The sequence below is a fragment of the Medicago sativa genome, chromosome 6 (genome assembly GCF_051527215.1).
Source record: "Medicago sativa cultivar Bolivia chromosome 6, Bolivia_mono, whole genome shotgun sequence".
Lineage (NCBI taxonomy): Eukaryota > Viridiplantae > Streptophyta > Magnoliopsida > Fabales > Fabaceae > Medicago > Medicago sativa.
In genome coordinates this window covers 66,034,903-66,049,793 of record NC_140754.1, presented here as the reverse complement: position 1 = coordinate 66,049,793, position 14,891 = coordinate 66,034,903, and the positions used below count along the sequence as shown (strand labels likewise).

Sequence of the window (14,891 nt, the reverse complement as noted above, 5' to 3'; positions counted from 1 at the left end):
ATCATTTGAAATTAATTATGATGTTTTACTTCATTTCATTTGATTATACTTTAATTGTAGAATGTTATCTAACCCCTTGTGACCGTTTGGTTGACCATTAGGTTATGTAAGGCCCCGCACGTAAGGATCATCGTGCGATCAGCAGGTGCAGCTTGACGAACCGATTAGGTTAGAACGTCCCAACGGCCTCATCACTTAGATAGTCTACTTAAGGTAATTAAACGCGACATGAATGTTATTTAATTTCAACAAAGAAATAGGGGGATTCAAAGAGTCCTAACCGTTGCTTACTTTTCTGCAACCAAAACAGATAACATGCTCTGTTGCAAACAGATAAAAATTGCAATCTCTAACCCTCAACTCTTTTATTTATTTTAATTGTTCAAAAATAAGTTACGCGAATTGTTTAGACGAAATGACAATCCATGTGAATACGATACTCTTGTTACACTTTATTGCTTGGTAAATGATTTGGTACACTTGCCTAATCCGACCATAGGTAGAAATAAAATGTACCAAAAACATGAATCGAGTGTCGCAGGTGGAGGCCTATGCAACGCCGACAACAGTCCAACACATATTTTAATTATAGAAACTAGTAGATCTTACTTAACTAACACATATATTATTAAAAACTTTATGAAAATATATTATTTTAAATCATACTACTTTAAATAGTTTTGAATGTTGATTAAAAAGTCAACAAATATTTTTTTAGTAAATAAATAATTTTTTGATTGGTCGCAACAAAAGAGCTATGTTTGGCTATTCGAGGGATAGGGTATGGCGGAAGATACAACAGTGGTCTGGGAAGCATCTATCAAAAGCTGGGCGTGAAGTTCTTATCAAGTCGGTAGAGCAAGCAATCCCAACCTATTGCATGAGCACATTTCTTCTCCCAACGACTTTGGGGGAGAAGATCCAGAGGATGATTAATTCATTTTGGTGGGGATCAAATAGGAGACATGGAAGAGGGATAAATTGGCTAAGTTGGGATAAATTAACAATGAGGAAAGAATATGGAGGTATGGGTTTTCGACACTTTTTTGGCTTTAATTTGGCTATGCTAGGGCAGCAAGGTTGGAATCATTTGACCAACCACGACACTATTGTTACTCGCATCTACAAAGCTAACTATTTTCCAAATTCTGATTTTTTTGGGGGCCCGTCTAGGCCACAACCCATGTTATATCTGGCGTAGTATCCATGCTTCACAAGTATTAGTTAGAGGAGGTCAAAGGTGGCGCATTGTAAACGGTAAAAGTATTTCAGTTTGGAGTATGCCATGGCTGAGAAAGGAGGGGAACTCGTATGTTTCAAGTATACCAGTACAAGGGACCGAAAACATGAAGGTTGCGGATCTAATGGATAACACTGGCTCTAGTTGGAATTTGGGGTTGATCGAAGGTTTTTTTTAATACGCAAGATAGAGAAGCCATATCAAAAGTGTCTTTGATGAACAATGAAAAGGAGGATAAGCTTATTTGGAAGTTTAACAATAGAGGAATCTACACAGTAAAATCCGCTTACAGGTACGCAATGGAAACACTTGTAGACAATTTGGAATATCGAATACCAGGGGAGTGGACATCATTATGGAGAATGAAGATTCCACAAAAAGTAAAAGTATTTTTGAGGAGGGCGTTAAGAGGGGTGCTTCCTACGCGTATGCGTCTTTAAGATAAAGGTGTGCCGTCTACCGACAGCTGTCCGTTTTGTGAAACAAACTATGAGAATGACTGGCATGTTTTCCTTGGGTGCGAAGAAGCGAAAGATGTATGGCGCATGGCCGGACTGTGGGAACAAATTCAAGGTACGATGAATGCTGCGACCGGTTTAGCAGATTGCATTTTTTCTTTGATAGGCAGGTTAAGCAGCGATAAGAGTAATGATATAGCAATGATGTTGTGGGGTTTATGGCGCGGCGTAATGACAAAGTATGGGATGATGATTTAAAGCCAATTAATATTGCTGTTCATCTTGCACGTGAATCTCTTTTCCAATGGCAGGAAGTACGTAAAAAAACAGGTGCATCGGTGCATAATCAGCAACAACACATAGCAGTTTGGCAACCACCAGAAGATGATTTCGTGAAATGCAATGTTGATGTGGCAATGTTTGAGGAGCAGAGGTGCTTTGGTATAGGTATATGCATTCGAGACAATAGAGGCCATTTCTTAAAGGCAGCAACATTTTGGCATAATGGTAGCCCTCCTCCACAAGAAGCGGAAGCAATAGGATTACGTGATGCTATTTCTTGGCTTGGTAGATTAGACTTGTCAAGGGTGCTCATAGAACTAGACTCCAAGCTAGTGGTTGATAGCATTTTTGATAGGAACACCAATCAAGCGGAGTTCGGTAACAATATATCTGATTGTCAGATTCTACTACAACAACATCCAAACTTTAAGATAAGTTTTGCTAGGAGACAAGCTAATTTTGTCGCTCATACTTTAGCAGGGGCGTCAAGATTATATGCTCGTCACCAACAGTTTGATTTGATTCCATCTTGTATTGAAACTCTTTTGAGAAATGAAATAATATGAATTTTTGATAAGTTTTTTTTTTTTTGCAAATAAAATAAATTTATTTTATTGATCAATTAAGGCTAACAAATATTTTTATTTTATGAAGGTAATAAATATTAGCTTCCGGTGCAACAATCTGAAAAATATATTTTAAATATTATGCATTTATGGTGTAAAAAATTTATATAGAAATTTTAGCAATACAATTTTTGACAAGTAATATTTCCTTTTTTTTTTAGGAAACAAGTAATATTTCCTAATATAAATTAAATTAATTTCTACAAGATGGAATATTATTGAATATTTGAATAAAAACAATTTTATATTGTAGATATAGTTATTTTATATTGTTTCATATTTTGATTGAATGATCTCTGGCCATACTTTATTTATCTGAAAGTGAGAACCGGAAAATTAAAATAAAGTTTGCAAGATATCTAAAATAATAAGTTTTTTTTAAGAACAAATAAACTTTTTTTTTTTTTTTTGTAAACTCTGATGCTTCTCTCCGACATGTATTGTGTTAGACATAATGATTTTTTGTCGTAATATATTGCCTTGTTAAAAAAACAAATAAACTTATCTAAAATTGAAACTTATTTTAAATTTCAATTTAGTACTCTTTAATGATCAGCAGGGGCTGATAGTTTTTTTTTTATTTTTTTTTTATTTTAAGATTTGGGCTAATATAATTGTTGTGCATGACTTAATGAAAATTGCTATTCTCCCATTGAGTTTTGCTCCCTCCCATACGAAGTACCCAAAATATCCATGTATAACTTAAGTCAAGTTCGGTACCATCAACGTGATTTAAGTCATGCTCGGTACATACCAAAGTGACTTAAGTCACGCTGAGTGTTGTTATAGAACAACAAAGTTCGAAACAGAAACCATTGTATTTCTCAACTTTCAAACACGATTTTGCTCCCTCCAAGTTGGATTTTCTTCATTCTCGCGTCAATCAAAGTCAATTTCTACCACAAAATCAAGTAAGTGTTAATTATCCTTTTGCATTTCCTTTTTTCGGTTTAAATTTTGTTTTTATTTATGGAGCAATTTAACGTATTTAGGTTTTTAGAATTTTGGTTTACGTGTTAGTTTTAAGGATTGTTAATGATGAATTAAGTTAGGAATTGTAGTTTAGATGTTGTTTAGAGTAAGTTTCACTCCAATGTGATAAAATGTTGCACTCTATGTTGATTCAATGTTGCACTCTATGTGTTTGATAAAATATCTCAATGAAAATTTGTTTGATTTTTGCATTGTTAATGATGAAATTAGTTAGAAATTGAAGTGTTAATGTTGATTATAGTTAGTTTGAGTGCAATGTGGTAGTTTAGAGATTGTAATCACACTGCCGAAATTGAAATGTTATTGTTGATTAGATATAAATGACATAATGACACAATATCCCTATGAAAAAACCATTGATCGTTGATATTTGCTTTTAAAAATATTGCGTTGACATGTCTGAGAGACCGAACAGACTTAGAGCAAAGAGCGATATATATATATATATATATATATATATATATATATATATATATAGAGAGAGAGAGAGAGAGAGAGAGAGAGAGAGAGAGAGAGAGCATGACACAAAGTGCATAGGCCTACCCTCCTGTTAGACGGAGACAGGGCGGCGTTACGATTAGGAGTGATGATGCGGAGGTGATGTCGTTAGATGCAGGTGCGTCCCAGATAGTGGACCCCATGTAGCATCAACATGAGGAGTATCTGCCTCAGTATGAGCAGGCTCAACAATAGGAGGGTGGCCCAACATCTCAGGCTCAGGAGGAGGAGGGCAAACCGGAGAGTTTTCCTTGGGGGCATTACTGACATGTCGCTTCTAACGAGGTTCGATAGACACGTGTCATGCAGGCTATGGAGCGACACCACAATAAGTTTTTTGTGTAATTTTATTTAATTACGCTTCAATTGATATGTTAATTTTTACGATTTAATTTTTATGTTAAAATATTTAAATTATGCATCAATTTAAATTATGTGTCAACTTAATTACGCGTCGATTTAATTGTTTATTTTACGTTAATTTTACTATTTAATTGTTATGCTAAAATGTTTAATCTTTATTTTAATTATTGCTTTTTTACGATTAAATTGTTATGTCTTTTATTGTTATTCAAATGATTATATTTTTAATGGTTTGTTGTTTGTTTAACTTTTTGTATTTCAGTTTCAGAGAACGCATAAGGTGAACCCCTGCATTGCACGGGAAGAAGCTTAAGGCTAAGAAGCTAAAAATCACGGGATAGACAGGGACATGCATGGTTTTGGCAGCGGGTGAATGCATCCGGTCTTGCCCCCGTCCTTCAGACTGTGTACGAGAAAATCAGGCATGACATCATCACCGCCTTGTCAGAAAGATAACATTCAGAGACCAGCAACTTCCATCTGCCCGTTGGGGAGATTACCGTCACACTAGATGATGTGGCATATCTTCTAAACATCTACATCGTTGAGAGGTTCATTGGTGAGGAGGATTTAGACTACGAGAGAGGTATGTCGCTGCTGCAGAGCGAGCTGGGTGTGACGGAGGACGAGGCGAATGATAAGGTGGATAATCAGTGGGGTGGGTATATTAGCATAAGTCACCTGAGGGAGGCATCTGAAAAACTCTACCATAGGTGTAATGAGTTGGAGGAGCTTGAGATGAGGAGGAGGCAGAGGAGCTGGAGACTACTAAGACCATGTGCATTAAGGCGTTTTTGTTGCTTTTGGTTGGCCTCACTATTTTCACCAAAAAGAACAGCAAAAACGTTCATCTAATATGGCTGACGAAGCTGGAAGACTTGGACACGGTCCATAAGTGGTCCTAGGGCGGGATGTCACTTGCTTTTCTCTACAACCAACTTTCCCTTACTACGGTCCTGACCATTGGCGTTGTTGGCGGTTACATGACTATACTTGAGGTAATATTTTTTTCTTTTATATAACATATCATAAATGACTTACGATATTATTGTGTCTGTTTATGCATTTGTGATCTTGAAATATTTTTTTGTATGATACTTGTGCTGATATTATTATGTGTCTTTGTTTTGTAGGGATGGATTTTGGAGCACTTCCTGAAACTTTTTCCAAGGAAGCTTGTGAATGACTACGATCATGCTCAGCCGCTTGCTGCCAGATGGAAACACCCAGGGGCTTTTCTGATCCTGGACATTAATGTTGCCTCATTGATCTGATGGTGAATGGTGATGTCATTTGGAGCGCGTAAGAGGACTGGCGAGACATCACCTGTAACACCTTAATTCCTAACGTTGGTTTAATAAATAATGCGAATAAATTTAAACAAAAATGATGTTACACATACTCTTTAATCATTCATTCGAATAATAAATAATACGTCATATTTGAAAATGCGGAAAATACTTCAAAAATATTTCATAAAATAAACGAGTATAACTCTCAATCACCATTGTGGAAAATATCTTAAGGATTTCAAATACTTAAACTTCCTAAAATTAAACATTCAACGTTTGACCCCAACCCTAATGTTACAGATCAGAGCACGAGATTATTCAACTACATAATTAATTAGATAATAGTTATGGAAGTGTATTTCCGTCGCCACCTTCTAAACGTCCCGCAACTAGAGCTCCTCGTCCTGAGTGTCTGTACCCTAAGAGTAAAGACACCATAAATACACAACAACAACAACAAAGGGGTGAGCATATTCATCATGACATATATTGGGATACATGAATAATATATAAATAGGCATAACATCATATATATATATATATATATATATATATATATATATATATATCATATACAATATATTCTCAATTCTTCATTAAGTTATACAACTTCATTCACACATCCTCGTTATCATAACTCATCAACTCCAAAACATTAAAGAAATGCACATAACATTCACAATACATCATCATTAACACATATCACATATGCCACATACGTCACATATACATCATATACACCTAACATGAGCCATATGCTAATACACTATGTTCATAGACCTATATGCATGCATGTACCGGTTTCTAATCAACATTTGTTTATCAGAGTTATGTTATTGAACATACATACATCCTAATCAACTTTTGTATGTCATTCGTTATTTTTATGCAATATTATATGATGCATGAAGACTCACTAACACCATATATGTTGGGTATTTGTGTTGGCTACATTATTGCTAAAACAAATATCCTTGTTTTGTAAGTTGGAACCAAAGTTCCAACATGTGGTTAGGCAACTCTGTAAGATGTTGGATACAATGTTCCAACATCCTGGCATGGTTCAGTGTGCCTGGGTTCATGCCTATATGTACGTGCGCCCTTTATTGTTTAAGGAAACAATATTTCCTTAACTTATTGATTAAGCAACGCGCATATCATCTAAGAATCAGCTGTGGAATATTTCTAAAGTAGATATTATATTTTAGGAAATATTTATTATTGTTTGGAATGATCCTATAAATGTTCCGACATTTTAGGAGTTTCCAGATTTGTTTCTGATTCTTGTTTTGCAGATTAGCTGAACCGATCTGCAGTGTGCTGAAGCCCAACAAATTATTTAGCCCAAGCTGCTTCAGTATAAAAGGAAGACTTCAAGACCTAATTGTTCATTCCAGCCGTCATACTAAAATGTTTAGATTTTTAGGGTTTGAGTCTTCATGTATTCTGCTCTTGTATCTTTTGTGATGCAAGTTTAGAATCTCTTACTGTGTTCTTTCTTATATCACCTGTGATACTTGTTTAGGACTCTGTGTGTGAGTTTGATACTCTCTTGCACTACACCGAAGTTGTGAAACAAGGTGCTAGTTGTTTGTGTTGGAAGGTAACTGCTACTTTTGTTTTGGTTTAGGTCTGATAGGTCACAGGGGCTGTGACTGACCATTAGGATAGTGAGATGAGATATCAGATCTAGCAGTTCCTAGGTTGAAGTCTATACGGGTAGGTCCTAGGTCATATAGTGTAAACGAGGAGTTTGCTGAGAGCTATTGAATAAGGACTACATTAGTGGATTTCCTTCCTGGCTTGGTAGCCCCCAGATGTAGGTGTGTTGTGCCGAACTGGGTTAACAAACTCACTGTGTTCTTTACTTTCCTGTCATTTATTTTCTTGTTTTTTACTTCTGTTTATCACGTGATGTTGGAACATTAAACGGAACATTGCAAACGTTAAAACATCTGACAGAACATATTAAAAAAAGTGCGCTAGAATTTTAATTGGCATCAGAGCAGGCACCCTGCCTATTTTAGGGTGAGCTCCAGGGAGTTTTATTCTAGCATCATGGATAAGGAAGGTGGATTTGTAAACAGACCCCCTCTGTTGGATGGCTCAAACTATGACTACTTGAAATCACGCATGAGTGCTTTCCTCAAATCCATTGACAACAGAACATGTAAAGCAGTTCTGAAAGGTTGGGAACATCCTGTGACACTTGATGCTGATGGTAACAGAACTGATGTGTTGAAACCTGAAGAAGAATGCAGTGTTGCTGAAGATTAATTGGCTCTTGGAAACTCAATGGCATTGAATGCTCTGTTCAATGGTGTAGACAAGAACATGTTCAGATTGATCAAGCAATGTACTGTGGCTAAGGATGCTTGGGAGATTCTCAAAACTGCACATGAAGGTACTACCAAGGTAAAGAATGCTAAATTCCAACTTCTTACTACAAAGTTTGAGAATTTGAGAATGCTGGAGGATGAAAGTATTCAAGATTATCATCTGAATATTCTTGATATTGCAAACTCTTTTGAGTCTCTTGGAGAGAAAATTTCTGATGAAAAACTTGTGAGAAAAATTCTCAGATCTCTACCTAAGAGGTTTGACATGAAAGTCAATAGCAAAACTGATAAGAAAGGCAAGGGGATTGCTTTTGCATCTTGCGTAGAGCCTGATGAGTCACAAGCAAATCAAGAAGATGATGAAGACATGGCAGAGTCTATGGCACTTCTTGGGAGATAGTTCAAGAAGATTTTCAAAAGGTTTGACAGAAGGTCCAGGCCAAACGGTCAGAACATCCGACCCAACATTGACAATCAACCTAGTAAAGAGAAGGTGACAAGACCTGATGAAATGAACTCTCACTACAAAGGAGTACAATGTCATGAATGTGAAGGGTATGGTCACATCAGAACAGAATGTGCTACTTTTCTAAAGAAACAGAAGAAAAGTTTGGATATGTCTTGGTCAGTTGGAGATGAGTCAGACGATGAGGTAAAAGCTAAATCTGCTAATCATGTATCTGCCCTAGCTGGTAGAATTATGTCAGATACTGAGTCTTGTGAGGAAGAAATGTCTTATGATGAGCTTGTTATATCCTAATATGATCTGATGGCTAAAAATAATGAATTAACCCAAAAAGTTGAGGAACAAGGCAAGAGTGATTGCACAACTCTAGGATGAAAGGTTTGATAATCTTGCTCATATCTCAGAACTCAATGATGAATTGTCAAAGTTGAATCTTCAACTAGAATAGATGAAAGAACAGACTGGAATGAAGTCAGCAGTGTCAATGTTCAAACATCTAGAGGAACATCAGACTAAGAAGAAATCAAAGTCTTGGGTATGTGATCACGGTAAAGAAAAGGGACACATTAGACCCTATTGCTTCAAGATGCGTGGAGAGTTCTTACATTTTCAGCAGAAACTTTCCAAGAAAGGATAGAACCACAGAAGCACCAAGACTGGGTTAATTGCTCACACATCTCTCAGAGCATCATCTAAAGAGGACTGGTATTTTGATAGTGGTAGTTCAAGACATATGACTGGTGTAGAAAACTATCTGGTAGATGTAAGACCTTTTGTTACCAGCTATGTGACCTTTGGTGATGGTGCTAAAGGAAAAATTGTGGGACTCGATAACCTAATCAAACAGGGTTTGCTAAGACTTGATGATGTGCTGCTAGTTAAAGGATTGACTGCCAATTTGATTAGCATAAGTCAGCTGTGAGACATGGGACTACAAGTAAACTTCACCAAGCCTGAATGTCAGATTTCAGATGAAAAAGGAGAAGTACTAATGAGAGGCACAAGGTCCAAGGACAATTGCTATCTTTGGGTATCTCAGAAAGAAGCATTTATCTCAACTTGTCACCTGAGCAAAGAAGAAGAAATTAAGTTGTGGCATCAAAGGTTGGGACATCTACATCTGAAAGGTATGAAGAGAGCTTTATCTTCATAAGCTATCAGAGGACTACCTAATTTAAAGATCGTTGAAGACAACATATGTGGTGAATGTCAGATTGGCAAGCAAACTAGAATGTCCCATCCAAGGTTGGAATATCAAGCAGCATCCAAAGTTCTGGAACTTCTGCATATGGATCTGATGGGGCCCATGCATGTTGAAAGTATTGAAAGAAAAAGGTATGTTCTTGTTGTTGCGATGATTTCTCTAGATTCACTTGGGTAAACTTTATTAGAGAAAAATCAGACACTTTTGATGTGTTTAAAGAGTTGTGTACACAATTACAAAGAGAAAAAGGTTGTGGCATTGTTAGAATTAGGAGTGATCATGGAACTGAATTTGAAAACTCTAGATTTGATGAATATTGTACAGAAGAGGGAATCAAACATGAATTCTCATCACCTATTACTCCTCAGCAAAATGGTGTGGTTGAGAGAAAGAATATGACTCTTCAAGAATTTGTAAGAGTCATGCTTCATGCTAAACACTTACCTTATCGTTTCTGGGTTGAAGCTATGAACACAGCTTGTCACATTCACAACAGGGTAACACTAAGAATTGGTACCACAACAACTCTCTATGAGATATGGAAGGGAAGAAAACCTACTGTAAAATATTTCTCAGGGTAACGCTGAGAACTGCTACATCTTGTCTGACAGAGATTACAGAAGGAAGATGGATCCAAAGAGTGATGAAGGAATTTTTCTTGGTTACTCCACTAACAGCAGAGCTTATAGAGTTTTTAATCTAAAATCAGAAACTGTAATGGAGTCTATTAATGTTGTGATAGTTGATGTGCCTAAAGAAAAAGTTCATGATGTTGATCCTGATGTCGAAACATTCATTCAGGAAACAAATGCACCTGTCCAGATGAATGAAGTTGAGCCTGAAAAGGAAGATACAGAAGAAGATGAGCCAGATCAGATGTCCACTACTAAAGGTCCCTCTACTAGAATACAGAAGAATCATCCTCAAGACCTAATCATTGGGAATCCTGACCTAGGAGTCACAACCAGAAGGTCAGTTGGAGTTATTGCCAACTCTTGTTTTGTGTCCAAGATTGAGCCTAAGAATGTCAAAGAATCCCTGACAGATGAGTACTTGATTGAAGCTATGCAAGAAGAACTTGATCAATTTAAAAAGAGTGAAGTGTGGGATTTAGTTCCAAGACCTGAAGGTGTGAATGTGATAGGCACCAAGTGGATCTTCAAGAACAAGTCTGATGAACATGAGACTGTGACCAGAAACAAATCAAGACTAGTAGCTCAAGTCTACACCTAGATAGAATGTCTGGATTTTGATGAGACTTTTGCTCCTGTTGCTAGGTTGGAATTTATTAGACTGCTGCTAGGTGTATCATATTCTGAAGTTTAAACTGTTTGAAATGGATGTGAAGAGTGCCCTTCTGAATGGGTACTTGAATGAAGAAGTTTATATCGAGTAACCTAAAGGATTTATTGATCCCAGCTTTCCCAATCATGTGTACAGATTGAAGAAAGCTCTGTATGGCTTAAAGTAGGCACCTAGGGCTTGGTATGAGAGATTGACTCAATTTCTTGTTGGTCAAGGGTATAGGAAAAGAGGTACAACCAAGACCTTGTTTGTAAAAGACGATAATGGAAGACTAATGATTGCTCAGATATATGTTGATGACGTTGTTTTTGGAGGAATGTCGAACAAGATGGTTCAACATTTCATTCAGCAAATGCAGTCTGAGTTTGAGATGAGCTTAGTTGGTGAGCTGACTTATTTTCTTGGCCTTCAAGTTAAACAAATGGAGGATACTATCTTTATCTCTCAGAGAAAATATGTCAAGAACATTGTGAAGAAATTTGGGTTGGACAATGGTAGTTGTAACAGCCCGATTTTCAAAACAAGGGTGCATTTTTTTTATTTTTAAAATAACTCAATGCCATGCACTAAAGGATTCAGGATCGTCTTGAATTTAAAATCAGAGTAAGTAAAACATTTTGAAAGCATTACCAACAATACAATCTGAATCAAATGTCACATTTTATAAAACAATATTAGGCAATGAGCTTTTACTATCAAATCATGCACTACGGAAACATAAAATAATGTTCGAGTATTCATTTCCCATGGTAGTATCATTTACAGCGGTGCCCAAACAAAAGAAGTAAAATTACATAAACATAAGACACCACAAATAAAACATCTAAGCTGATCCTTAACTCTGAACTGGGATGACATGGTACAAGATCCCACCAATGACATCAAGCCTGACTGCCAAACTGCTACACCTCCAAAGCCTTTGCTATTCCCGCAAAGCACACTCCCTATTTGGATATGGGGCAAAGCCCGATCCACGGATTAATGTAAAGGGTCACGATCTAATAACAACATAATTACAAAAATACTGCAGGCATATATACTAGCATGGTAAATGGCATCAGCATAAACATTCCTCACACAAAATATAATGATGCACAATTAGCCTAGCAAATGCAGACTCTACATGTGTGATACAACCTCCACTGGCCTATCACATGCAAATGATTCCGGAATAATCCACTCTGCAGAGGGTAAGAAAATCATGATTCTCATAGATTTAAGGTGGGTTCCTTCACGGCAGTCCACACCCCGTGCGTCCGTGCGTCTCCACAGACTACCGCGTACTATAAGACCAGATTTAAGGTGGGTTCCTTCACGGCAGTCCACACCCCGCGCGTTCGTGCGTCTCCACGAACTACCGCGTATTATAAGACCCAATCTCATAGATTTAAGGTGGGTTCCTTCACGGCAGTCCACACCCCGCGCGTTCGTGCGTCTCCACGAACTACCGCGTACTATAAGACCCGTGCGTCCAACGGACTAACACGTACCATGAAATGCATGAGCATATATTGTCCACTCAATATGTGCAAATGCAACTCTTATACATCATTCAACATATGTAGTATAAAAACATGCCTCAACTAGCAGTTCACATATTATCTTTCAATTCATATCAAACAACATTTCATGAATCAACATGCATTTCATATATTTATTCACAAATCATATGAAAGCAACGCACATCAACATATCATAATCAAGTTGATTGCAAACAAATCCCACACTGGGCAAACACATTCACTTAACATATCATATTCACAATACACACAATAGCACATACACCATCCAGGCATTTAAGTAACTATGATGTTGAAGAAAGTGCCCCTTACCTGAGCAAAGCATTCCTTATAATGTACAGCTCTACAACTCGTAAACATCTACATCAGGAACGTCTCTAAACCCTCGAGCTAAGTATCCTAACAGATACAATAACTTAGGTAAATATCGACTCTAAAGCTTCCTACCCATTCTAGGTGAAACCTTAGCAACTCTCGAAATACAATCAACTTCGATATTTTCTAAAACATAAATAAAATATTTTCCAACATGACATTCGTCTCAAAATCCTTGAAAATACTTTAAGTCTTATCATGACCATAAAGTTAACAAAATATCTAAGGAAATTCTTTTCCTACAAAGACTTTTCTTTCCCCTGTTTATCTTCTCAAAACATTTTTAATACGATCACGAAGTATCGTTTCTAAATTATTTTTTTTTAAAATATTTCCCCGACTGAGTAATATATCACTTTTCCTTAAAATCACCCAAAATAAATATTTTCTCAAATAATTTAAGTCCTCAAGAGATCTTAAAAGATCAAAGCAATTGATAAACTGTTTTCCGTTTTGAAACATCTTTTCGAAACCACTCAAAACCATGATAAAATGAATCTGACGAATTTTCGACAGAGTCTCCTTTGTGTTTACATCGCATACCAGAGCCTCTGACCCAGTCAATCTAACACAAATTCACAGACAAAATATTTTCACAGCTAAGCAATTGAACAATTAAAATTTGGATTCTGAAAGTGTCAACAATCACTTCCAGCACCAGCTCAACACAAATTATTTTAAGAAAATCCCAATAAATTCATCCGTTGTCGAAACGTTGCGAACCATAGGTCCATTTCGACTGTCTCAACGACGCGAATCCATTGGTCAACTCATTTTCACATTTCAACAGTTTTAAAATGACGAAAATGCCCTTGTACGGTTCAGCCCTTTCATCCGGACAACATTTTTCAAAAACTAATCGGTTGAATCAACTCATTTACTCGTCTAAAGCATAAATATAAAATAAAATTTACATTTCAACACTTTTTCAATAACACTAAAATTTTAAAATGATCGAATCATAAAATTTATTATGGATCTATACTCACATGACATCACACAACAATATTAATAAACATATAATGACCAAAGGAGCAAGGAAAATGGCACCTCACCCAGAAAATTGATTTTGCCGTGGCCACAAAAGTGGAGGGGACGAATCATTACCTCTTCCTTTACTTGATCTAGCAAGAGGGTTGTGATGATGATAAGAGCTCTTGATGATGCAAGGGAAATTATTTAAAGGAAAGAAAAAAATGAAAGATTTGAGTGAGGGAGGAGACATTTGCGTCCGAGAGGGAGTAGAGAGTGAGAATGAAAAATGTGGAAGAATGTTCTTGGGAGGTATAGGTCACATATATACACAACTCCTAAAATCATCTTAGCCATTCCGCAAAAATAAGGACCCATGTGCCATTAATCCTAGCCATTCCCTTTGCTTCACCCACAAGGCTTATTTTATTCTTATTTTCTCTCTAAATATCTAGATATTTTTTGTTACATAACTAGTCATAAGTTTCTAGTTAAAGGAATCGCAAGTTTTCTATGAGAAAGTGAGGAAAATGGTTAGGTTCACTTATAAGGGAAATATGCAATTGTTTCTAGCCACAAGAAGCTGCCAAGTCTAGGTGGCTTATCTTAACCCACAAAATGTGACTTAGTCCCCAAGGTTTCTATAAATAAACACATCTAAACCAAAGTATCTTATCCACAAACTGTTCTAGCACGTGCTTGTGTCTCTTCCTTGTGTTACTAACTTGCTCCTCAGGTCACACCATCACACAGAGTAGAAAACAACATATGCGAGTTAATTCTAGGTCTCACATAGTTAAATTGCTCAACCAGTTTTCCATTCAAAATAATATCTTTGAAATCAAAATAACTTTCCGACAAAAATCTCATTTATTAACAAAGGAAGCATCAGAACAAAATATAAACTCTATATTTAGTTGTGGCTAAATTACGGGTCTTACAGTAGTCACAAGAGAAC

At 36.6% G+C, this 14,891-nt stretch overlaps 1 protein-coding gene and 1 long non-coding RNA gene across 3 annotated transcripts; one reads left to right on the top strand and one right to left on the bottom strand.

The window, feature by feature from the left end:
• The first annotated feature begins 1,916 nt into the window (after positions 1 to 1,916).
• On the top strand, positions 1,917 to 2,546 carry LOC146916420 (uncharacterized). The gene has a single exon (XM_085721631.1). The coding sequence runs from the start codon at positions 1,917 to 1,919 to the stop codon at positions 2,544 to 2,546; it is 630 nt and encodes a 209-aa protein (XP_085577757.1).
• Positions 2,547 to 11,784: 9,238 nt separating this feature from the next.
• LOC146916419 (uncharacterized) lies at positions 11,785 to 14,820 on the bottom strand. Of its 2 annotated transcripts, none has more exons than XR_015015029.1 (3): positions 14,017 to 14,820; positions 12,899 to 12,985; positions 11,785 to 12,010 (listed from the first exon to the last, which is right to left on the bottom strand). It is a non-coding gene; the product is annotated as an uncharacterized LOC146916419 (long non-coding RNA). The 2 variants fall into 2 exon arrangements; XR_015015030.1 differs by having other exon boundaries at positions 14,069 to 14,443.
• Positions 14,821 to 14,891: the final 71 nt, after the last annotated feature.

Bases quoted from the DNA above. Each gene is read 5' to 3' on its own strand.
- LOC146916420 (XM_085721631.1), top strand. From the start codon at position 1,917: ATGGCGCGGCGTAATGACAAAGTATGGGATGATGATTTAAAGCCAATT.